This window comes from Oncorhynchus masou, chromosome 25 (genome assembly GCF_036934945.1).
Source record: "Oncorhynchus masou masou isolate Uvic2021 chromosome 25, UVic_Omas_1.1, whole genome shotgun sequence".
NCBI classification, from domain to species: Eukaryota; Metazoa; Chordata; class Actinopteri; order Salmoniformes; family Salmonidae; genus Oncorhynchus; species Oncorhynchus masou.
Window position 1 is genome coordinate 2,387,805 of NC_088236.1, and position 25,119 is coordinate 2,412,923.

At 52.8% G+C, this 25,119-nt stretch overlaps 1 protein-coding gene across 1 annotated transcript in view; it reads left to right on the forward strand.

Annotated features, from left to right (window-relative positions):
• LOC135513681 (mitogen-activated protein kinase 1-like) overlaps nucleotides 1–25,119 on the forward strand; it is an 83,072-nt gene that overhangs the window by 22,750 nt on the left and 35,203 nt on the right. Inside the window, exons 2-4 of the mRNA XM_064936542.1 lie at nucleotides 8,759–8,941; nucleotides 10,941–11,130; nucleotides 23,543–23,659. Of these exons, the coding sequence (XP_064792614.1) occupies nucleotides 8,759–8,941; nucleotides 10,941–11,130; nucleotides 23,543–23,659 (490 nt within the window). The remainder of the gene's footprint in view (nucleotides 1–8,758; nucleotides 8,942–10,940; nucleotides 11,131–23,542; nucleotides 23,660–25,119) is intronic.

Genomic DNA, 25,119 nt, shown 5'->3' on the forward strand with positions numbered 1-25,119 from the left:
ATTGACTTGGTACCAGTACTCCCTGTATATAGTCTCATTATTACCTCAACTACCTCATACCCCTGCACATTGACTTGGTACCAGTACTCCTTGTATATAGTCTCATTATTACCTCAACGACCTCGTACCCCTGCACATTGACTCGGTACCAGTACTCCCTGTATATAGTCTCATTATTACCTCAACTACCTCATACCCCTGCACATTGACTTGGTACCAGTACTCCTGGTATATAGTCTCATTTTTACCTCAACTACCTCATACCCCTGCACATTGACTTGTTACCAGTACTCCTTGTATATAGTCTCATTATTACCTCAACTACCTCATACCCCTGCACATTGACTTGTTACCAGTACTCCTTGTATATAGTCTCATTATTACCTCAACTACCTCATACCCCTGCACATTGACTTGGTACCAGTACTCCCTGTTTATAGTCTCATTATTACCTCATACCCCTGCACAATGACTTGGTACCAGTACTCCTTGTATATAGTCTCATTATTACCTCAACTACCTCGTACCCCTGCACATTGACTCGGTACCAGTACTCCCTGTATATAGTCTCATTATTACCTCAACGACCTCGTACCCCTGCACATTGACTCGGTACCAGTACTCCCTGTATATAGTCTCATTATTACCTCAACTACCCCGTACCCCTGCACATTGACTTGGTACCAGTACTCCTGGTATATAGTCTCATTATTACCTCAACGACCTCGTACCCCCGCACATTGACTCTGTACCAGTACTCCCTGTATATTGTCTCATTATTACCTCAACTACCTCGTACCCCTGCACATTGACTCGGTACCAGTACTCCTTGTATATAGTCTCATTATTACCTCAACGACCTCGTACCCCTGCACATTGACTCTGTACCAGTACTCCCTGTATATAGTCTCATTATTACCTCAACGACCTCGTACCCCTGCACATTGGCTTGGTACCAGTACTCCTGGTATATAGTCTCATTATTACCTCAACTACCTCATACCCCTGCACATTGACTTGGTACCAGTACTCCTTGTATATAGTCTCATTATTACCTCAACTACCTCATACCCCTGCACATTGACTTGGTACCGGTACTCCTTGTATATAGTCTCATTATTACCTCATACCCCTGCACATTGACTTGGTACCAGTACTCCCTGTATATAGTCTCATTATTACCTCATACCCCTGCACATTGACTTGGTACCAGTACTCCCTGTATATAGTCTCATTATTACCTCAACTACCTCATACCCCTGCACATTGACTTGGTACCAGTACTCCTTGTATATAGTCTCATTATTACCTCAACGACCTCGTACCCCTGCACGTTGACTTGGTACCGGTACTCCTTGTATATAGTCTCATTATTACCTCAACTACCTCGTACCCCTGCACATTGACTCGGTACCAGTACTCCCTGTATATAGTCTCATTATTACCTCAACTACCTCATACCCCTGCACATTGACTTGGTACCAGTACTCCCTGTATATAGTCTCATTATTACCTCAACGACCTCGTACCCCTGCACGTTGACTTGGTACCAGTACTCCTTGTATATAGTCTCATTATTACCTCGTACCCCTGCACGTTGACTTGGTACCAGTACTCCCTGTATATAGTCTCATTAATACCTCAACTACCTCGTACCCCTGCACATTGACTTGGTACCAGTACTCCTTGTATATAGTCTCATTATTACCTCATACCCCTGCACATTGACTTGGTACCAGTACTCCCTGTATATAGTCTCATTATTACCTCAAGGACCTCGTACCCCTGCACATTGACTTGGTACCAGTACTCCTTGTATATAGTCTCATTATTACCTCAACGACCTCATACCCCTGCACATTGACTCTGTACCAGTACTCCCTGTATTGAGTCTCATTATTACCTCAACTACCTCGTACCCCTGCACATTGACTCTGTACCAGTACTCCTGGTATATAGTCTCATTATTACCTCAACGACCTTGTACCCCTACACATTGACTCTGTACCAGTACTCCCTGTATATAGTCTCATTATTACCTCAACTACCTCTTACCCCTGCACATCGGTACCAGTACTCCTTGTTTATAGTCTCATTATTACCTCAACGACCTCGTACCCATGTACAATGTTTTTGATTCCGGTGCGTCTTGTTATTGTTATTTTATTGTTACTATTTCCTTTTTTGCAAATGTTTCTCACTTTTTAACTCTGCATTGTTGGAAAGCGCCTTTGAAGTAAGCATTTCACAGTAAAGTCTACACCTGTTGTGTTCAAGTAAATGTGAGAAATAAAATGTATTTTGAAATTGAGAGAGAGAGGGAAGTAGCTGAGATGGTTTTAACTGTGTATGGGGGATGCTACACTGCTAAATCTACTGGTAAGGTTTAGCTCCTCTCTTTGTCCCCCTCCACTACATTGCCATGGCAACAACAGCATGTTGCATAACCTTCCACAGCTGCAATATCTAAGGCCTTGTACTCTGTTTCCATGGAAACTCTGCCCCCCCCCCCCCCTCATGCTCGCTCAATTCAAAAGTCTTTATTGTCCTGGGAAACATACTTTAGCTGGGTTTTTTCTCTCTTACTTTGGCAATCACACAAATTAACAGTTAACAACAACAAAAGAGAGAAATGTCATTGAATGTGCTTAACAGAGTCACAAGGTGCATGGCCTCACTCTGTGTGCAATAACAGTGTTTTAAACAACATTTTTGAATGACGACCTCCTCTCTAGCCCGCACATACAATTATCTGTCCCTCAGTCGAGCAGTCAATTGACCTTTCAGCAGGGCAATAACCTAAAACATTCAACACTGGTTGAAGAGCTTGTGATCTCCAATAACTCTGTTGCCGTGGTCTTAGGTTGTCTCCGTATAAGTTATTCCCTCCATCGCGACACTGCTGCCCAGTTGAAGAGCTTGTGATCTCCATGCAGCACCATACGCCTTCGGAAAAGCCCCCCTCAGCCTCAGATGTCCTTCTGGAGGCCTGCAGCCAGACAGTCGTTATATAATGTAGGACTACTAGCCAAGTGAAGTGCAGGGCATCGTTCCGACACGTTTGAACATTTTAATTCATCCTTCATTCAGTTCAGTGTGTTATCAAATTGTATTAGTCACAAGCGCCGAATGCAACAGGTGTAGTAGACCTCACAGTGAAATGCTGAATACAACAGGTGTAGTAGACCTCACAGTGAAATGCTGAATACAACAGGTGTAGTAGACCTCACAGTGAAATGCTGAATACAACAGGTGTAGTAGACCTCACAGTGAAATGCTGAATACAACAGGTGTAGAACCTTACAGTGAAATGCTGAATATAACAGGTGTAGTAGACCTGACAGTGAAATGCTGAATACAACAGGTGTAGTAGACCTCACAGTGAAATGCTGAATACAACAGGTGTAGTAGACCGCACAGTGAAATGCTGAATACAACAGGTGTAGTAGACCTCACAGTGAAATGCTGAATGCAACAGGTGTAGTAGGCCTCACAGTGAAATGCTGAATACAACAGGTGTAGTAGACCTCACAGTGAAATGCTGAATACAACAGGTGTAGTAGACCGCACAGTGAAATGCTGAATACAACAGGTGTAGTAGACCTCACAGTGAAATGCTGAATGCAACAGGTGTAGTAGGCCTCACAGTGAAATGCTGAATACAACAGGTGTAGTAGACCTCACAGTGAAATGCTGAATGCAACAGGTGTAGTCGGCCTGACAGTGAAATGCATAATGCAACAGGTGTAGTCGGCCTGACAGTGAAACGCTGAATACAACAGGTGTAGTAGGCCTCACAGTGAAATGCTGAATACAATCGGTGTAGTAGACCTCACGGTGAAATGCTGAATGCAACAGGTGTAGTATTCAGCATTTCACTGTGAGGCCTACTACACCTGTTGCATTCAGCATTTCACTGTGAGGCCTACAACAGGTGTAGTAGGCCTCAGTGAAATGCTGAATACAACAGGTGTAGTAGACCTCACAGTGAAATGCTGACTTACGAGCTCCTTAACCAAAATGCAGTTTCATTCAGTCATTTGTCTGCGTTGCAATAGGAATTAAATCTGAGAATAGAATACTCTTATCATTTACATTACATTTAAGTCATTTAGCAGACGCTCTTATCCATTTGTTTATTGAAATCCATGTGTGTGTTCTTTAGCCTATCACTTGAATTCATTGTTTCGTTTTTAGGTTTTTCCAAATACAAAATAGACCTTCAAACTTGTAGGCGTTCGCAATTTAGGCGATAATTTTGGGTACTGGTGTCTTGTGGAATAATTGTTGAACTCTTATTTGTGTTCTGTAACTGTTTTTATTACAGGGCTCCCCTTAAAGAGAGACCCTATCTCACAGGCCTCTAACTAAATGTTAAACAGAATAGTTGATGAAGCACATGCAGTGGTGGATAGGGAAAGCAAATCTGGCAATATAAATGGGCTGCAGATGGTCTTGACCTTGACCCCTTGGCTATAACCTGTCCTGAGTTAAATAGCTAAGGACTTCATCAATATTTGGTTATGTCTCTTATTGATATGGATATAGCCTCTGCGTAATGGGGTTGTGCAACGCAAATGGTTTTAACAAGCCTCCATACAGAGTGGAGTTCACTAATGCAACAGTCAAAATGAGCTGAAGGTCCAAGCATTTACTACGCCATCTACTGGTGTAATGTCGTTATTGAATGCAGTTCTAAAACTCAACTTATTTTGGAAATGAAGCCGGAAGCTGCGAAGCAACTCTAACTTCTGGGCCAGAGTGGTTGGATCGACCAGCTAACTTCTGGGCCAGAGTGGTTGGATCGACCAGCTAACTTCTGGGCCAGAGTGGTTGGATCGACCAGCTAACTTCTGGGCCAGAGTGGTTGGATCGACCAGCTAACTTCTGGGCCAGAGTGGTTGGATCGACCAGCTAACTTCTGGGCCAGAGTGGTTGGATCGACCAGCTAACTTCTGGGCCAGAGTGGTTGGATCGACCAGCTAACTTCTGGGCCAGAGTGGTTGGATCGACCAGCTAACTTCTGGGCCAGAGTGGTTGGATCGACCAGCTAACTTCTGGGCCAGAGTGGTTGGATCGACCAGCTAACTTCTGGGCCAGAGTGGTTGGATCGACCAGCTAACTTCTGTTTATGTCCTTTACAGATGCCACATTACTGATAAAAGTTTGTGTACGCATAACAAAAGATCTGAAACCGGAGATGTAAAGTAAGAATTGAACGTGTAAAAATGTTCATTTATAGTCTTCATAATAGTTTTTACTGTAAGTATACAGATCTAATTTAATGTTAACGTTTCATGTTTCACGCATGTCTTTTAACATACTGTAGCGACCCGCACAGACAGCTGTGGGTTATGTGTTCGGCTAGTAGCTGGTTGTGTTGTACTTACCAGTTCCCAGTGTTCGCGGGGTCCGACATGCCAATCAACCTGCTATCTGCCAATCACGGGAATGCCTGGAATGTTCTGATGCCGGGCTTCCTGGTGGTTGGCGGAGTGGCGTGGAGGGGGGTTGGGCAGGGGGATGGAGCATTGGAAGTTAAGACCAGGTTTAGCCATTGTTCTTTCTCTTACGTCTGGCCTCCACAAGAGAAGGTTTGTAGGGTATCTTTCATTTATTTGGCGTGAGCTACGGCCAAACAGTAGCCTGTGTATAGTTGGGTTAATAAACCGTCAATTTATTAACTCAATCCTCTGTCTGGACAATTGTTCCTTTATGATCTCGTCAGGTCATTACAATACTTTACGTGTGGAATTTCTTACCATCCCACGTTCAACCTTTTTGGCAGCTATCTGGCTCCACACTTACTGATCAAATCAGTTTTGTACGACTGACTGTTCAAACAGCAAGTTCTAAGTGACCACACAGCTGTCATTTGCTGTCAAGGCTACACTAGTTGTCATAGTAACAACAGGTGTGTGTGTGTGTGTGTGTGTGTGTGTGTGTGTGTGTGTGTGTGTGTGTGTGTGTGTGTGTGTGTGTGTGTGTGTGTGTGTGTGTGTGTGTGTGTGTGTGTGTGTGTGTGCGGTGGTGTAGGCTGATTGGTGGTGGTGGTGCTTCCAAAGGTGACAACAATGGCTGCCGTGGACGTTTGCCAGTTGCTCTGACTGATCAAAATCACGGTCTAATAAGACATAAAGCCTCAAAGAATTGAGAAAAGCAACTGGGAAACTTCCAGCTAGGTAGCCTCACCAGTCAACTACTAGCTAGGTAGCCACACCCGTCAACTACTAGCTAGGTAGCCACACCAGTCAACTACTAGCTAGGTGGCCACACCAGTCAAATACTAGCTAGGTGGCCACACCCGTCAACTACTAGCTAGGTGGCCACACCCGTCAACTACTAGCTAGGTGGCCACACCCGTCAACTACTAGCTAGGTGGCCACACCCGTCAGCTACTAGCTAGGTAGCCACACCAGTCAACTACTAGCTAGGTGGCCACACCCGTCAGCTACGAACTAGGTGGCCACACCAGTCAACTACTAGCTAGGTGGCCACACGCGTCAGCTACTAGCTAGGTGGCCACACCAGTCAACTACTAGCTAGGAAGCCACACCAGTCAACTATTAGCTAGGTAGCCACACCAGTCAACTACTAGCTAGGTGGCCACACCCGTCAGCTACTAGCTAGGTAGCCACACCCGTCAACTACGAACTAGGTAGCCACACAAGTCAACTACTAGCTAGGTAGCCACACCAGTCAACTACTAGCTAGGTAGCCACACCAGTCAACTACTAGCTAGGTAGCCACACCTGTCAACAACTAGCTAGGTAGCCACACCAGTCAACTACAAGCTAGGTAGCCACACCAGTCAACTACAAGCTAGGTAGCCACACCAGTCAACTACTAGCTAGGTAGCCACACCCGTCAACGACGAGCTAGGTAGCCACACCCGTCAGCTACTAGCTAGGTAGCCACACCCATCAGCTACTAGCTAGGTAGCCACACCCGTCAGCTACTAGCTAGGTAGCCACACCTGTCAGCTACTAGCTAGGTAGCCACACCCGTCAGCTACTAGCGAGGTAGCCACACCAGTCAACTACTAGCGAGGTAGCCACACCCGTCAACTACGAACTAGGTAGCCACACCAGTCAACTACTAGCTAGGTAGCCACACCCGTCAACTACTAGCTAGGTAGCCACACCCGTCAACGACTAGCTAGGTAGCCACACCCGTCAACGACTAGCTAGGTAGCCACACCCGTCAACGACTAGCTAGGTAGCCACACCCGTCAACGACTAGCTAGGTAGCCACACCCGTCAACGACGAGCTAGGTAGCCACACCAGTCAACTACTAGCTAGGTGGCCACACCAGTCAACTACTAGCTAGATGGCCACACCAGTCAACTACTAGCTAGGTAGCCACACCAGTCAACTACTAGCTAGGTAGCCACACCAGTCAACTACTAGCTAGGTAGCCACACCAGTCAACTACTAGCTAGGTGGCCACACCAGTCAACTACTAGCTAGGTGGCCACACCAGTCAGCTACTAGCTAGGTGGCCACACCAGTCAGCTACTAGCTAGGTGGCCACACCAGTCAACTACTAGCTAGGTGGCCACACCAGTCAACTACTAGCTAGGTAGCCACACCAGTCAACTACTAGCTAGGTAGCCACACCAGTCAACTACTAGCTAGGTAGCCACACCAGTCAACTACTAGCTAGGTAGCCACACCAGTCAACTACTAGCTAGGTAGCCACACCAGTCAACTACTAGCTAGGTAGCCACACCAGTCAACTACTAGCTAGGTAGCCACACCAGTCAACTACTAGCTAGGTAGCCACACCAGTCAACTACAGGGTGAATACGTGGTCTGTTGTACGCTAATTTGGTGAAAATACATTTTGTAATTTGCTAGTACATTGATTTCACTGAGTAAATGTACAAGTCTGCTGTTAATTATTTTGCAGAGGATTTTCCCAAGGTTATTGTTGATATCCCACAGTAGTTGTTTGTCTCCACTTTTGTGGATTGGGGGGGTTCAGTCCTTCGTTCCAAATATTGGGGAAGATTCCACAGCTGAGGATGATGTTCAAAAGTATAGCCAATTCGAATGTATATTTTATCATTTTAATTTAGTATACCATCAACACCACAGGCCCTTTTGGGTTGGAGGGTTTGTATTTTGTATTTTTATCTAATTGGTAGTTAGTCTTGTCCCATCACCGCAAACTCCCATACGGACTCGGGAAAGGCGAAGGTCGAGAGCTGTGCGTCCTCGGAACCACGACCCTGCCAAGCTGCTCTGCTTCTTAACACACTGCTTGCTTAACCTGGAAGCCAGCCGCACCAATGTGTCAGAGGAAACACCGTACAACTGGCGATCGTGTCAGCGTGCACTGCACCCTGCCCGCCACAGGAGTCGCAAGAGCGCGATGGGACTCGGACATCCCACCCTGACAAACACTCCCCTTACCCGGACGACATAGGGCCAATTGTGCTTCACCTCATGAATCTCTCTGCAACACAAGTGCCTTAGACCACTGAGTCTATCAGAGGCCCAGAGTTCTGGTAGTCTTTAATAGTTGATTCTAAGATTTGTATTTGATGTGTGTTTTTGCTATTTGTTCTTTGTAATAACGACAAAAAGATTGGAGAAGTGGTTTATCCAGAACCTCTGTTTTGGAGAGATACGTATTTGTGTTTGGTGTGTTCCAATTTTCTCAAAAGTGGTTAGATTCAGTGGATATTTTTTCAATTACATTCAGCTGATTCTCTCTCACTCAGACTCTAACCTGCTCTCTCTACTCCCCCAGCTCTGCGTATTGCCGTGACAACAAGGTCCGCGTGGCGATAAAGAAGATCAGTCCGTTTGAACACCAGACATACTGCCAGAGGACTCTGAGAGAGATCAAGATCCTGCTGCGCTTCAAACATGAGAACATCATCAGCATCAACGACATCATCCTCACGCCCTCCATCGATCAGATGAAGGATGTGTATCCTTTACCTGATGACGTCAGTAAACCTGTTCCTCGCCACACACACACACAGAGAGAGACATGCACACACACTCTTCTCTCTCACACACCCCACAGGAATGCTGTACCTCACGTTCATCAGGACAGTAACAGAATGATGTCCAGACATTTGTTAGTAATGTTGTCAGACCTTAGTCGCTTTCATCACAGGAATGTTGTCCTAACGTTGATGCCCGGCAACGTCCAGCCAATCAGAGAATGTTAGAGGGACAGTGGTTAGGTTTCAAGTCTTCCAAATACACTGAGCGTACAGAACATTAGGAACACCTGCTCTCTCCATGACAGACTGACCAGGTGAATCCAGGTGAAAGATATGATCCCTTATTGATGTCACTAAATCCACTTCAATCAGTGTAGATGAAGGGGAGAAGACATGTAGATGAAGGGGAGGAGACGGGGTTAAAGAAGGATTTTTAAGCCTTGAGACAATTGAGACATGGATTGTGTGTGTGTGCCATTCAGAGGGTGAATGGGGCAAGACAAAGGATTGAAGTGCCTTTGAACGGGGTATGGTAGTAGGTGCCAGGCGCACCGGTTTGTGTCAAGAACTGCAACTCTGCTGGGTTTTTCACGTTCAACAGTTTCCCATGTGTATAAGAAATGGTCCACCACCCAAAGGACATCCAGACAACTTGACAGCTGTGGGAAGCATTGGAGTCAACATGGGCCAGCATCCCTGTGGAACGCTTTCGACACCTTGTAGAGTCAACATGGGCCAGCATCCCTGTGGAACGCTTTCAACACCTTGTAGAGTCAACATGGGCCAGTATCCCTGTAGAACGCTTTGGACACCTTGTAGAGACAACATGGGCCAGCATCCCTGTGGAACGCTTTGGACACCTTGTAGAGACAACATGGGCCAGCATCCCTGTGGAACGCTTTAGACACCTTGTAGAGTCAACATGGATCCCTGTGGAACGCTTTGGACACCTTTTAGAGTCAACATGGATCCCTGTGGAACGCTTTAGACACCTTGTAGAGTCAACATGGGCCGGCATCCCTGTGGAACGCTTTAGACACCTTGTAGAGACAACATGGGCCAGCATCCCTGTGGAACGCTTTAGACACCTTGTAGAGTCAACATGGGTCAGTATCCCTGTAGAACGCTTTGGACACCTTGTAGAGTCAACATGGGCCAGCATCCCTGTGGAACGCTTTGGACACCTTGTGGAGTCAACATGGGCCAGCATCCCTGTGGAATGCTTTAGACACCTTGTGGAGTCAACATGGGCCAGCATCCCTGTGGAACGCTTTGGACACCTTGTAGAGTCAACATGGGCCAGCATCCCTGTGGAACGCTTTGGACACCTTGTAGAGTCAACATGGGCCAGTATCCCTGTAGAACGCTTTGGACACCTTGTAGAGACAACATGGGCCAGCATCCCTGTGGAACGCTTTGGACACCTTGTGGAGTCAACATGGGCCAGCATCCCTGTGGAACGCTTTGGACACCTTGTAGAGTCAACATGGGCCGGCATCTCTGTGGAACGCTTTGGACACCTTGTAGAGTCAACATGGGCCGGCATCTCTGTGGAACGCTTTGGACACCTTGTAGAGTCAACATGGGCCAGCATCCCTGTGGAACGCTTTCAACGTGCTAATATTGTGTGCAATCAGGCTAACACAACACTATAACATACTGAGGTTCACTACCGGTCAAAAGTTTTAGAACACCTACTTATTCAAGGGTTTTTATTTTATTTTTTTCTACATTGTAGAATAATAGTGAAGACTAGGAAGTAACACATGTGGAATCATGTAGTAACCAAAAAAGTGTTAAACAAATCAAAATATATTTGAAAATGGTATAATTCAAGAAAGAACACCAACTCATTCAAGGGTTTAAAATATATATTTTTTTTTATCTATACAGTTGAAGTCGAACGTTTACATACATCTTATGGGTTGTGTTGGGGTTAAGTGGTTCTAGTAGATTCCTTAACCCCTTGTCTCCTAGCTACATAGTGCAGGACCTGATGGAGACAGACCTGTATAAGCTGCTGAAGACCCAGCGCCTGAGCAACGATCACATCTGTTACTTCCTGTACCAGATCCTGAGAGGCCTGAAGTACATCCACTCTGCCAACGTCCTGCACCGCGACCTCAAACCCTCCAACCTGCTGCTCAATACCACCTGTGATCTAAAGGTACAGAACCCTGACCCCTGACCCTAACGCCCTGCACTGCGACCTCAAACCCTCCAACCTGCTGCTCAATACCACCTTAGATCTACAGTTACAGGCCCCTGACCCTGTTGCAGGAATTAAATTGCTCTATGTTTTAACACCCAATTAAAATGAAACACTCTGTCATGTCATAAGGATTTGTAAGACCCTTATTCTATAATAATGGACAGAGCCCAGTCTTAAAGTCAATCAGCAGAGTTTATTCACGAGAGTACTGAACACGATACAGGTTACCACAGGTTAGAAACTGAACATGACGTCATTAGTTCCAGCCCCAACCCGTCTCTTCTCCCACCCTGGTACAAAGGCAGTATCTCAAGCCTTCCCCCATCGTCTCGCTACCAATTTAATATAATTTATGGCCGAGCCAAGGTCTTCTTGTGTAGATAAGCATTCTAGTCAGTCTGAAGATACCGTTCATTCATTTCTACCAAGGAACAGACAGTCATTGTTCTAATTCTTGATTATATTTACACACATTATATTCAGTACTAGGATTAAAAGAAAATTCCTACATATACAGTAACATAATAGTATTCTGATTAGTACATATACAGTAACATAATAGTATTCTGATTAGTACATATACAGTAACATAGTAGTATTCTGATTAGTGTATATATACAGTAACATAGTAGTATTCTGATTAGTACATATACAGTAACTTAGTATTCTGATTAGTACATATACAGTAACATAATAGTATTCTGATTAGTACATATACAGTAACATAATAGTATTCTGATTAGTACATATACAATAACATAATAGTATTCTGATTAGTACATATACAGTAACATGTAGTATTCTGATTAGTACATATACAGTAACATGTAGTATTCTGATTAGTACATATACAGTAACATGTAGTATTCTGATTAGTACATATACAGTAACATGTAGTATTCTGATTAGTACATATACAGTAACATGTAGTATTCTGATTAGTACATATACAGTAACATGTAGTATTCTGATTAGTACATATACAGTAACATGTAGTATTCTGATTAGTACATATACAGTAACATGTAGTATTCTGATTAGTACATATACAGTAACATGTAGTATTCTGATTAGTACATATACAGTAACATAGTAGTATTCTGATTAGTACATATACAGTAACATGTAGTATTCTGATTAGTACATATACAGTAACATGTAGTATTCTGATTAGTACATATACAGTAACATGTAGTATTCTGATTAGTACATATACAGTAACATGTAGTATTCTGATTAGTACATATACAGTAACATAATAGTATTCTGATTAGTACATATACAGTAACATAGTAGTATTCTGATTAGTATATATACAGTCCTGATTTGAAATGTATACATAATTAGTCATTATTGATAAAAATTCCCTTAACAGACCCCTGACCCTAATGCCCTGCACCGCGTCCTCAAACCCTCCAACCTGCTGCTCAATACCACCTTAGATCTCCAGTTACAGGCCTCTGACCCTAACGTCCTGCGCAGAGACTGTCCCCTCTAATTGAAGCCGTGGAAATTCCAGGCTGGTCACGGTACTGCAGAATACGGTACCCTGTTATGGTTGGTGGGGAAAATGGCAATCTTCATCTAAAAAAATACATTTTTAGAAGTCAATCGTGGTACCAATAATGGATTTTAATACACCAGATGTATATCATGGAACAGATTATTTTAAAATACCACACAGAACCAGTTGATCTGATTATTGCTCTCTTACCCTCGCTGCTGCTCTCTCTCCCTCCTCCTGCTGCTCTCTCCCTCCTCCTGCTGCTCTCTCCCTCCACCTGCTGCTCTCTCCCTCCTCCTGCTGCTCTCTCCCTCCACCTGCTGCTCTCTCTCCCTCCACCTGCTGCTCTCTCTCCCTCCTCCTGCTGCTCTCTCCCTCCTCCTGCTGCTCTCTCCCTCCTCCTGCTGCTCTCTCCCTCCACCTGCTGCTCTCCTCCTGCTGCTCTCTCCCCTCCCCCTGCTGCTCTCTCTCCCTCCACCTGCTGCTCTCTCTCCCTCCTCCTGCAGCTCTCTCCCTCCACCTGCTGCTCTCTCCCTCCTCCTGCTGCTCTCTCCCCTCCTCCTGCTGCTCTCTCCCTCCTCCTGCTGCTCTCTCCCTCCTCCTGCTGCTCTCTCCCTCCTCCTGCTGCTCTCTCCCTCCTCCTGCTGCTCTCTCCCTCCTCCTGCTGCTCTCTCCCTCCTCCTGCTGCTCTCTCCCTCCTCCTGCTGCTCTCTCCCTCCTCCTGCTGCTCTCTCCCCTGCTGCTCTCTCCCTCCTCCTGCTGCTCTCTCCCTCCTCCTGCTGCTCTCTCCCTCCTCCTGCTGCTCTCTCTCCTCCTCCTGCTGCTCTCTCCCTCCTCCTGCTGCTCTCTCCCTCCTCCTGCTGCTCTCTCCCTCCTCCTGCTGCTCTCTCCCCTCCTCCTGCTGCTCTCCCTCCTCCTGCTCCTCCTCCTCCTGCTGCTCTCTCCCTCCTCCTGCTGCTCTCTCCCTCCTCCTGCTGCTCTCTCCCTCCTCCTGCTGCTCCTCTCTCCCTCCTCCTGCTGCTCTCTCTCCCTCCTCCTGCTGCTCTCTCCCTCCTCCTGCTGCTCTCTCTCCCTCCTCCTGCTGCTCTCTCCCCTCCTCCTGCTGCTCTCTCTCCCTCCTCCTGCTGCTCTCTCTCCCTCCTCCTGCTGCTCTCTCCCTCCTCCTGCTGCTCTCTCCCTCCTCCAGCTGCTCTCTCCCCTCCTCCTCCTGCTGCTCTCTCCCTCCTCCTGCTGCTCTCTCCCTCCTCCTGCTGCTCTCTCCCTCCTCCTGCTGCTCTCTCCCTCCTCCTGCTGCTCTCTCCCTCCTCCTGCTGCTCTCTCCCTCCACCTGCTGCTCTCTCCCTCCTCCTGCTGCTCTCTCCCTCCTCCTGCTGCTCTCTCTCCCTCCTCCTGCTGCTCTCTCCCTCCTCCTGCTGCTCTCTCCCTCCTCCTGCTGCTCTCTCCCTCCTCCTGCTGCTCTCTCCCTCCTCCTGCTGCTCTCTCCCTCCTCCTGCTGCTCTCTCCCCCTCCTCCTGCTGCTCTCTCTCCCTCCTCCTGCTGCTCTCTCTCCCTCCTCCTGCTGCTCTCTCTCCCTCCTCCTGCTGCTCTCTCTCCCTCCTCCTGCTGCTCTCTCTCCCTCCTCCTGCTGCTCTCTCTCCCTCCTCCTGCTGCTCTCTCTCCCTCCTCCTGCTGCTCTCTCTCCCTCCTCCTGCTGCTCCTCTCCTCCTCCTGCTGCTCTCTCTCCCTCCTCCTGCTGCTCTCTCCTCCTCTGCTCTCTCTCCCTCCTCCTGCTGCTCTCTCCCTCCTCCTGCTGCTCTCTCCCTCCTCCTGCTGCTCTCTCTCCCTCCTCCTGCTGCTCTCTCTCCCTCCTCCTGCTGCTCTCTCTCCCTCCTCCTGCTGCTCTCTCTCCCTCCTCCTGCTGCTCTCTCTCCCTCCTCCTGCTGCTCTCTCTCCCTCCTCCTGCTGCTCTCTCCCCCTCCTCCTGCTCTCTCCTCCTCCTCCTGCTGCTCTCTCCCCTCCTCCTGCTGCTCTCTCCCTCCTCCTGCCTCTCTCCCTCCTCCTGCTGCTCTCTCCCTCCTCCTGCTGCTCTCTCCCTCCTCCTGCTGCTCTCTCCTCCTCCTGCTGCTCTCTCCCTCCTCCTGCTGCTCTCTCCCCTCCTCCTGCTGCTCTCTCTCCTCCTCCTGCTGCTCTCTCCCCTCCTCCTGCTGCTCTCTCCCCTCCTCCTGCTCTCTCTCCCTCCTCCTGCTGCTCTCTCCCTCCTCCTGCTGCTCTCTCCCCCTCCTCCTGCTGCTCTCTCCCTCCTCCTGCTGCTCTCTCCCTCCTCCTGCTGCTCTCTCTCCCTCCTCCTGCTGCTCTCTCTCCCTCCTCCTGCTGCTCTCTCTCCCTCCTCCTGCTGCTCTCTCCCTCCCTCCTCCTCCTGCTCTCTCTCCCCTCCTCCTGCTGCTCTCTCCTCCTCCTGCTGCTCTCTCCCTCCTCCTGCTGCTCTCTCCCTCCTCCTGCTGCTCTCTCCCTCCTCCTGCTGCTCTCTCCCTCCTCCTGCTGCTCTCTCCCTCCTCCTGCTGCTCTCTCCCTCCTCCTGCTGCTCTCTCCCTCCTCCTGCTGCTCTCTCCCTCCTCCTGCTGCTCTCTCCCTCCTCCTGCTGCTCTCTCCCCTCCTCCTCCTCCTGCTGCTCTCTCCCTCCTCCTGCTGCTCTCTCCCTCCTCCTGCTGCTCTCTCCCTCCTCCTGCTGCTCTCTCCCTCCTCCTCCTCTCTCTCTCCTCCTCCTGCTGCTCTCCTCCTCCTCTGCTCCTGCTGCTCTCTCCCTCCTCCTGCTGCTCTCTCCCTCCTCCTGCTGCTCTCTCTCCCTCCTCCTGCTGCTCTCTCCCTCCTCCTGCTGCTCTCTCCCTCCTCCTGCTGCTCTCTCTCCCTCCTCCTGCTGCTCCTCTCCTCCCTCCTGCTGCTCTCTCTCCCTCCTCCTGCTGCTCCTCTCTCCCTCCTCCTGCTGCTCTCTCCCTCCTCCTGCTGCTCCTCTCCCTCCTCCTGCTGCTCTCTCTCCTCCTCCTGCTGCTCTCTCTCCCTCCTCCTGCTGCTCTCTCCCTCCTCCTGCTGCTCTCTCCCCTCCTCCTGCTGCTCTCTCCCTCCTCCTGCAGCTCTCTCCCCTCCTCCTGCTGCTCTCTCCCTCCTCCTGCTGCTCTCTCTCCTCCTCCTGCTGCTCTCTCTCCCTCCTCCTGCTGCTCTCTCCCTCCTCCTGCAGCTCTCTCCCCTCCTCCTGCTGCTCTCTCCCCTCCTCCTGCAGCTCTCTCCCTCCTCCTGCTGCTCTCTCTCCCTCCTCCTGCTGCTCTCTCCCCTCCTCCTGCTGCTCTCTCCCTCCTCCTGCTGCTCTCTCCTCCCTCCTGCTGCTCTCTCTCCCTCCTCCTGCTGCTCTCTCTCCCTCCTCCTCTGCTCTCTCTCCCTCCTCCTGCTGCTCTCTCCCTCCTCCTGCTGCTCTCTCTCCCTCCTCCTGCTGCTCTCTCCCTCCTCCTGCTGCTCTCTCTCCCTCCTCCTGCTGCTCTCTCTCCCTCCTCCTGCTGCTCTCTCTCCTCCTCCTGCTGCTCTCCTCCTCCCTCCCCTCCTCCTGCTGCTCTCTCCCTCCTCCTGCTGCTCTCTCCCTCCTCCTGCTGCTCTCTCCCCTCCTCCTGCTGCTCTCTCCCTCCTCCTGCTTCTCTCTCCCTCCTCCTGCTGCTCTCTCCCTCCCTCCTCCTGCTGCTCTCTCCCTCCTCCTGCTGCTCTCTCCCTCCTCCTGCTGCTCTCTCCCCCTCCTCCTGCTGCTCTCTCTCCCTCCTCCTGCTGCTCTCTCTCCCTCCTCCTGCTGCTCTCTCTCCCTCCTCCTGCTGCTCTCTCCCTCCTCCTGCTGCTCTCTCTCCCTCCTCCTGCTGCTCTCTCCCTCCTCCTGCTGCTCTCTCCCTCCTCCTGCTCTCTCCCTCCTCCTGCTGCTCTCTCTCCCTCCTCCTGCTGCTCTCTCCCTCCTCCTGCTGCTCTCTCCCTCCTCCTGCTGCCTCCCTCCTCCTGCTGCTCTCTCCTTCCTCCTGCTGCTCTCTCCCTCCTCCTGCTGCTCTCTCCCTCCTCCTGCTGCTCTCTCTCCCTCCTCCTGCTGCTCTCTCCCTCCTCCTGCTGCTCTCTCCCTCCTCCTGCTGCTCTCTCCCTCCTCCTGCTGCTCTCTCCCTCCTCCTGCTGCTCTCTCCCTCCTCCTGCTGCTCTCTCCCTCCTCCTGCTGCTCTCCCTCCTCCTGCTGCTCTCCTCCTCCTCTGCTCTCTCCCTCCTCCTGCTGCTCTCTCCCTCCTCCTGCTGCTCTCTCCCTCCTGCTGCCTCTCCCCTCCTGCTGCTCTCCCTCCTCCTGCTGCTCTCTCTCCCTCCTCCTGCTGCTCTCTCTCCCTCCTCCTGCTGCTCTCTCCCTCCTCCTGCTGCTCTCTCCCTCCTCCTGCTGCTCTCTCCCCTCCTCCTGCAGCTCTCTCTCCCTCCTCCTGCTGCTCTCTCTCCTCCTCCTGCTGCTCTCTCTCCCTCCTCCTGGTGCTCTCTCACCCTCCTCCTGCAGCTCTCTCTCCCTCCTCCTGCTGCTCTCTCTCCCTCCTCCTGCTGCTCTCTCCCTCCTCCTGCTGCTCCTCCTCCTGCTGCTCTCTCCCTCCTCCTGCTGCTCTCTCTCCCTCCTCCTGCTGCTCTCTCTCCCTCCTCCTGCTGCTCTCTCTCCCTCCTCCTGCTGCTCTCTCTCCCTCCTCCTGCTGCTCTCTCTCCCTCCTCCTGCTGCTCTCTCTCCCTCCTCCTGCTGCTCTCTCCCTCCTCCTGCTGCTCTCTCCCTCCTCCTGCTGCTCTCTCCCTCCTCCTGCTGCTCCTCTCTCCCTCCTCCTGCTGCTCTCTCTCCCTCCTCCTGCTGCTCTCTCTCCCTCCTCCTGCTGCTCTCTCCCTCCTCCTGCTGCTCTCTCCCTCCTCCTGCTGCTGCTCTCTCCCTCCTCCTGCTGCTCTCTCTCCCTCCTCCTGCTGCTCTCTCTCCCCTCCTCCTGCTGCTCTCTCCCTCCTCCTGCTGCTCTCTCTCCCTCCTCCTGCTGCTCTCTCTCCCTCCTCCTGCTGCTCTCTCCCTCCTCCTGCTGCTCTCTCCCTCCTCCTGCTGCTCTCTCCCTCCTCCTGCTGCTCTCTCCCTCCTCCTGCTGCTCTCTCCCTCCTCCTGCTGCTCTCTCCCTCCTCCTGCTGCTCTCTCCCTCCTCCTGCTGCTCTCTCTCCTCCTGCTGCTCTCTCCTCCTCCTGCTGCTCTCTCCCTCCTCCTGCTGCTCTCTCCCTCCTCCTGCTGCTCTCTCCCCTCCTCCTGCTGCTCTCTCCCCTCCTCCTGCTGCTCTCTCCCCTCCTCCTGCTGCTCTCTCTCCTCCTCCTGCTGCTCTCTCCCTCCTCCTGCTGCTCTCTCCCTCCTCCTGCTGCTCTCTCCCCTCCTCCTGCTGCTCTCTCTCCCTCCTCCTGCTGCTCTCTCCTCCTCCTGCTGCTCTCTCCCTCCTCCTCCTGCTCTCTCTCCCTCCTCCTGCTGCTCTCTCTCCCTCCTCCTGCTGCTCTCTCTCCTCCTCCTGCTGCTCTCTCTCCCTCCTCCTGCTGCTCTCTCTCCCTCCTCCTGCTGCTCTCTCTCCCTCCTCCTGCTGCTCTCTCTCCTCCTCCTGCTGCTCTCTCCCTCCTCCTGCTGCTCTCTCCTCCTCCTGCCCTCCTCCTGCAGCTCTCTCCCTCCTCCTGCTCCTGCAGCTCTCTCTCCCTCCTCCTGCAGCTCTCTCTCCCTCCTCCTGCAGCTCTCTCCCTCCTCCTGCAGCTCTCTCTCCCTCCTCCTCCTGCTGCTCTCTCTCCTCCTCCTGCTGCTCTCTCCCTCCTCCTGCTGCTCTCTCTCCTCCTCCTGCTGCTCTCTCTCCCTCCTCCTGCTGCTCTCTCCTCCTCCTGCTGCTCTCTCCCTCCTCCTGCTGCTCTCTCCCTCCTCCTGCTGCTCTCTCTCCCTCCCCTCCTGCTCTCTCCCTCCACCTGCTGCTCTCTCCCCTCCACCTGCTGCTCTCTCCCTCCACCTGCTGCTCTCTCCCTCCTCCTGCTGCTCTCTCCCCTCCTCCTGCTGCTCTCTCCCTCCTCCTGCTGCTCTCTCTCCCTCCTCCTGCTGCTCTCTCCCTCCTCCTGCTGCTCTCTCCTCCTCCTGCTGCTCTCTCCCTCCTCCTGCTGCTCTCTCCCTCCTCCTGCTGCTCTCTCCCTCCTCCTGCTGCTCTCTCCCTCCTCCTGCTGCTCTCTCCCTCCTCCTGCTGCTCTCTCCCTCCTCCTGCTGCTCTCTCCTCCTCCTGCTGCTCTCTCCCCCTCCTCCTGCTGCTCTCTCCCTCCTCCTGCTGCTCTCTCCCCTCCTCCTGCTGCTCTCTCCCTCCTCCTGCAGCTCTCTCTCCCTCCTCCTGCTGCTCTCTCTCCCTCCTCCTGCTGCTCTCTCCCTCCTCCTGCTGCTCTCTCTCCCTCCTCCTGAAGCTCTCTCCCTCCTCCTGCTGCTCTCTCCCTCCTCCTGCTGCACTCTCCCTCCTCCTCTCTCCTCCTCCTGCTCTCTCTCCCTCCTCCTGCTGCTCTCTCCTCCTCCTGCTGCTCTCTCTCCCTCCTCCTGCTGCTCTCTCCCCTCCTCCTGCTGCCTCTCTGCTGCTCTCTCCCTCCTCCTGCTGCTCTCTCCCCTCCTCCTGCTGCTCTCTCCCCTCCTCCTGCTGCTCTCTCCCTCCTCCTGCTGCTCTCTCTCCCTCCTCCTGCTGCTCTCTCACCCTCCTCCTGCTGCTCTCTCCCTCCTCCTGCTGCTCTCTCTCCCTCCTCCTGCTGCTCTCTCTCCCTCCTGCTGCTCTCTCTCCCTCCTCCTGCTGCTCTCTCTCCCTCCTCCTGCTGCTCTCTCCCTCCTCCTGCTGCTCTCTCCCTCCTCCTGCTGCTCTCTCTCCCTCCTCCTGCTGCTCTCTCCCTCCTCCTGCTGCTCTCTCTCCCTCCTCCTGCTGCTCTCTCTCCCTCCTCCTGCTGCTCTCTCTCCCTCCTCCTGCTGCTCTCTCCTCCTCCTGCTGCTCTCCTCCTCCTCCTGCTGCTCTCTCCCTCCTCCTGCTGCTCTCTCCCTCCTCCTGCTGCTCTCTCCCTCCTCCTGCTGCTCTCTCCCTCCTCCTGCTGCTCTCTCCCTCCTCCTGCTGCTCTCTCCCCTCCTCCTGCTGCTCTCTCCCTCCTCCTGCTGCTCTCTCCCTCCTCCTGCTGCTCTCTCCCCTCCTCCTGCTGCTCTCTCCCTCCTCCTGCTGCTCTCTCCCTCCTCCTGCTGCTCTCTCCCTCCTCCTGCTGCTCTCTCCCTCCTCCTGCTGCTCTCTCCCCTCCTCCTGCTGCTGCTCTCTCTCCCTCCTCCTGCTGCTCTCTCCCTCCTCCTGCTGCTCTCTCCCTCCTCCTGCTGCTCTCTCCCTCCTCCTGCCCTCTCTCCTGCTGCTCTCTCCCTCCTCCTGCTGCTCTCTCCCTCCTCCTGCCTCCTCCCTCCTCCTGCTGCTCTCTCTCCCTCCTCCTGCTGCTCTCTCTCCCTCCTCCTGCTGCTCTCTCCCCTCCTCCTGCTGCTCTCTCCCTCCCTCCTGCTGCTCTCTCTCCCTCCTCCTGCTGCTCTCTCCCTCCTCCTGCTGCTCTCTCCCTCCTCCTGCTGCTCTCTCCCTCCTCCTGCTGCTCTCTCCCCTCCTCCTGCTGCTCTCTCCCTCCTCCTGCTGCTCTCTCCCCTCCTCCTGCTGCTCTCTCTCCTCCTCCTGCTGCTCTCTCTCCCTCCTCCTGCTGCTCTCTCTCCTCCTGCTGCTCCTCCCTCCTCCTGCTGCTCTCTCCCCTCCTCCTGCTGCTCTCTCTCCCTCCTCCTGCTGCTCTCTCTCCCTCCTCCTGCTGCTCTCTCTCCCTCCTCCTGCTGCTCTCTCTCCCTCCTCCTGCTGCTCTCTCCCTCCTCCTGCTGCTCTCTCCTCCTCCTGCTGCTCTCTCCCCCCTCCTGCTGCTGCTCTCTCTCCCTCCTCCTGCTGCTCTCTCCCCCTCCTCCTGCTGCTCTCTCTCCCTCCTCCTGCTGCTCTCTCTCCCTCCTCCTGCTGCTCTCTCTCCCTCCTCCTGCTGCTCTCTCTCCTCCTCCTGCTCTCTCTCCCTCCTCCTGCTGCTCTCTCTCCCTCCTCCTGCTGCTCTCTCTCCTCCTCCTGCTGCTCTCTCCCTCCTCCTGCTGCTCTCTCCCTCCTCCTGCTGCTCTCTCCCTCCTGCTGCTCTCTCCCCTCCTCCTGCTGCTCTCTCCCTCCTCCTGCTGCTCTCTCCCTCCTCCTGCTGCTCTCTCTCCCTCCTCCTGCTGCTCTCTCCCTCCTCCTGCTGCTCTCTCCCCTCCTCCTGCTGCTCTCTCCCTCCTCCTGCTGCTCTCTCCCTCCTCCTGCTGCTCTCTCCCTCCTCCTGCTGCTCTCTCCCCTCCTCCTGCTGCTCTCTCCCTCCTCCTGCTGCTCTCTCCCCTCCTCCTGCTGCTCCCTCCCTCCTCCTGCTGCTCTCTCCCTCCTCCTGCTGCTCTCTCTCCCTCCTCCTGCTGCTCTCTCTCCCTCCTCCTGCTGCTCTCTCTCCTCCTCCTGCTGCTCTCTCCCTCCTCCTGCTGCTCTCTCCCCTCCTCCTGCTGCTCTCTCTCCCTCCTCCTGCTGCTCTCTCCCTCCTCCTGCTGCTCTCCCCTCCTCCTGCTGCTCTCTCCCTCCTCCTGCTGCTCTCTCTCCCTCCTCCTGCTGCTCTCTCTCCCTCCTCCTGCTGCTCTCTCCCTCCTCCTGCTGCTCTCTCCCTCCTCCTGCTGCTCTCTCTCCCTCCTCCTGCTGCTCTCTCTCCCTCCTCCTGCTGCTCTCTCCCTCCTCCTGCTCTCTCTCCCCTCCTCCTCCTCTCTCCCTCCTCCTGCCTGCTCTCTCTCCCTCCTCCTGCTGCTCTCTCCCTCCTCCTGCTGCTCTCTCTCCTCCTCCTGCTGCTCTCTCCCTCCTCCTGCTGCTCTCTCCCTCCTCCTGCTGCTCTCTCCCTCCTCCTGCTGCTCTCTCCCTCCTCCTGCTGCTCTCTCCCTCCTCCTCTCTCCTCCTCCTGCTGCTCTCTCTCCTCCTCCTGCTGCTCTCTCCCTCCTCCTGCTGCTCTCTCTCCCTCCTCCTCCTGCTGCTCTCTCCTCCTCCTGCTGCTCTCTCCCTCCTCCTGCTGCTCTCTCCCCCTCCTGCTGCTCTCTCCCTCCTCCTGCTGCTCTCTCCCTCCTCCTGCTGCTCTCTCCCTCCTCCTGCTGCTCTCTCCCTCCTCCTGCTGCTCTCTCTCCTCCCTGCTGCTCTCTCCCTCCTCCTGCTGCTCTCTCCCTCCTCCTGCTGCTCTCTCTCCTCCTCCTGCTGCTCTCTCCCTCCTCCTGCTGCTCTCTCTCCTCCTCCTGCTGCTCTCTCTCCCTCCTCCTGCTGCTCTCCCTCCTCCTGCTGCTCCCCTCCTCCTGCTGCTCTCTCCCTCCTCCTGCTGCTCTCTCTCCCTCCTCCTGCTGCTCTCTCCTCCTCCTGCTGCTCTCTCTCCCTCCTCCTGCTGCTCTCTCTCCCTCCTCCTGCTGCTCTCTCCCTCCTCCTGCTGCTCTCTCTCCCTCCTCCTCCTGCTCTCTCTCCTCCTCCTGCTGCTCTCTCTCCCTCCTCCTGCTGCTCTCTCCCTCCTCCTGCTGCTCTCTCTCCTCCTCCTGCTGCTCTCCCTCCTCCTGCTGCTCTCTCCCCTCCTCCTGCTGCTCTCTCTCCTCCTCCTGCTGCTCTCTCCCTCCTCCTGCTGCTCTCTCCCTCCTCCTGCTGCTCTCTCCCCTCCTCCTGCAGCTCTCTCTCCCTCCTCCTGCTGCTCTCTCCCTCCTCCTGCTGCTCTCTCTCCCTCCTCCTGCTGCTCTCTCTCCTCCTCCTGCTGCTCTCTCCCTCCTCCTCCTCCTCCTGCTCTCTCTCCCTCCTCCTCTCCTCTCCTGCAGCTCTCTCCCTCCTCCTGCTGCTCTCTCCCTCCTCCTGCTGCTCTCTCCCTCCTCCTGCTGCTCTCTCCTCCTCCTGCTGCTCTCTCCCTCCTCCTGCCTCCTCTCCTCCTGCTGCTCTCTCCCTCCTCCTGCTGCTCTCTCCCTCCTCCTGCTGCTCTCTCCCTCCTCCTGCTGCTCTCTCCCTCCTCCTGCTGCTCTCCCCTCCTCCTGCTGCTCTCTCCTCCTGCTGCTCTCTCCCTCCTCCTGCTGCTCTCCCTCCTCCTGCTGCTCTCCCTCCTCCTGCTGCTCTCTCTCCCTCCTCCTGCTGCTCTCTCTCCCTCCTCCTGCTGCTCTCTCTCCCTCCTCCTGCAGCTCTCTCCCTCCTCCTGCTGCTCTCTCTCCCTCCTCCTGCAGCTCTCTCCCTCCTCCTGCTGCTCTCTCCCTCCTCCTGCAGCTCTCTCTCCCTCCTCCTGCAGCTCTCTCTCCCTCCTCCTGCTGCTCTCTCTCCCTCCTCCTGCTGCTCTCTCCCTCCTCCTGCTGCTCTCTCTCCCTCCTGCTGCTCTCTCTCCCTCCTCCTGCTGCTCTCTCTCCCTCCTGCTGCTGCTCTCTCCCTCCTCCTGCTGCTCTCTCCCTCCTCCTGCTGCTCTCTCCCTCCTCCTGCTGCTCTCTCCCTCCTCCTGCTGCCTCCCTCCTCCTGCTGCTCTCTCCTCCTCCCTCCTGCTGCTCTCTCTCCCTCCTCCTGCTGCTCTCTCTCTCCTCCTCCTGCTGCTCTCTCTCCTCCTCCTGCTGCTCTCTCCCTGCTCCTCCTGCTGCTCTCTCTCCCTCCTCCTGCTGCTCTCTCTCCCTCCTCCTGCTGCTCTTTTCCTCCTCTTCCTGCTGCTGCTCTTTTCCTCCTCTTCCTGCTGCTGCTCTTTTCCGCCTCTTCCTGCTGCTCTCGTCACTAACATCCTCCTCCTCCCTCTCCTTAGATCTGTGACTTCGGTCTGGCGCGTGTGGCTGACCCAGACCACGACCACACAGGCTTCCTGACGGAGTATGTTGCTACTCGCTGGTACCGGGCGCCTGAAATCATGCTCAACTCCAAGGTTAGCACCCCCTGGTGGTCAGACAGATAAATGCAATATCTCAATGCACCACAACATAACACGAGACCAGTGGTTTTCAACCTTTCCATGCCCAGGTAAACCGGTGACCCAGGGACTGTGATCATATTTTAGTAAAAATATATATCACATCTTGTCTTATCAGGTGAAAGCTAATGAAAGTAGAAGTATTCAACATGTAAAATGAATATAATATTTGGACAGTTTCATTATGTTGACCTTCTCACAGTTTATTGTATGAGGAAGTGTAAACTCTAACATACCTTTCTAGCTAATAGACTATCTTGTTGGCGTGGACAAAATGTTGCTGTTTTTAAAGCGTGCATGCTAACTGTACCTGTAGACTTCCACTCATTGCGCTAATGCTAGTTAGGTGGTTTCCATGAACCGACACACACTTCTTTCATACTGGACAGAGACATTTGATTTATTTAACCTTTTATTTTTTCAGGGAATCCGAATTACAGGAATTACACACATCAAAATGCAAACAGAAAGAAAAACACATCAATATAAATACAAAATGTAGGTAGAAAGAAAAAGTCATAAACACATTCATCAGTAATCAGGTCCACATTCAGCTTTTTTTTCTTTCTTTTTTTCTCCCCAATTTCGTGGTATCCAATTGTTTTAGTAGCTACTATCTTGTCTCATCGCTACAACTCCCATACGGGCTCGGGAGAGACGAAGGTTGAAAGTCATACACAACCCAACCAAACCCTCCCCTAATCCGGACAGCGCTGGGCCAAACCCTCCCCTAATCCGGACAGCGCTGGGCCAAACCCTCCCCTAATCCGGACAGCGCTGGGCCAAACCCTCCCCTAATCCGGACAGCGCTGGGCCAAACCCTCCCCTAATCCGGACAGCGCTGGGCCAAACCCACATGTTCTAGAACCTCCTCAGGGTCAGGGAATACAGGAGACATGTTCTAGATGGTGACTAAATCAGAGTAGAACCAGTCATGTTAAAACACTTGAGCAGAAAATGTCTCCTCTTTAAACGAGGATGAATATTTTGCTGGTTGGCATCTCTAACACATACTATGGAAAAATGATCACTGAAATCATATGCAAATACTCAACTAGACAAATATTTCTGGGGGTTACTAGTAAGAATGAAATTGATGAATGAGAAGTTAACAGGGTTTTTCACCTTTAGCTGTGTGGATTTTGATCCATTGAGTCCTATTCAAATCAATACTCTATTGATCTGAGGCCCAGAATAGCCAATCCAGATTCATATTTCCTAAAATGACCAACTCTGAGGACAGACAAGATGTTAAACACTCAGATTTTGCACCAATAGCATCAGCCATGGTAGCAGGAGGGGGGGGGGGGTAAATCCCAGCAACATGTGTTCTGGTTGATGGACATGTCTCCAACCTGAAGATGAGTTCTTGGAAACAGACATTTTTAAAGATTGAGACACCATGAAATTCGATT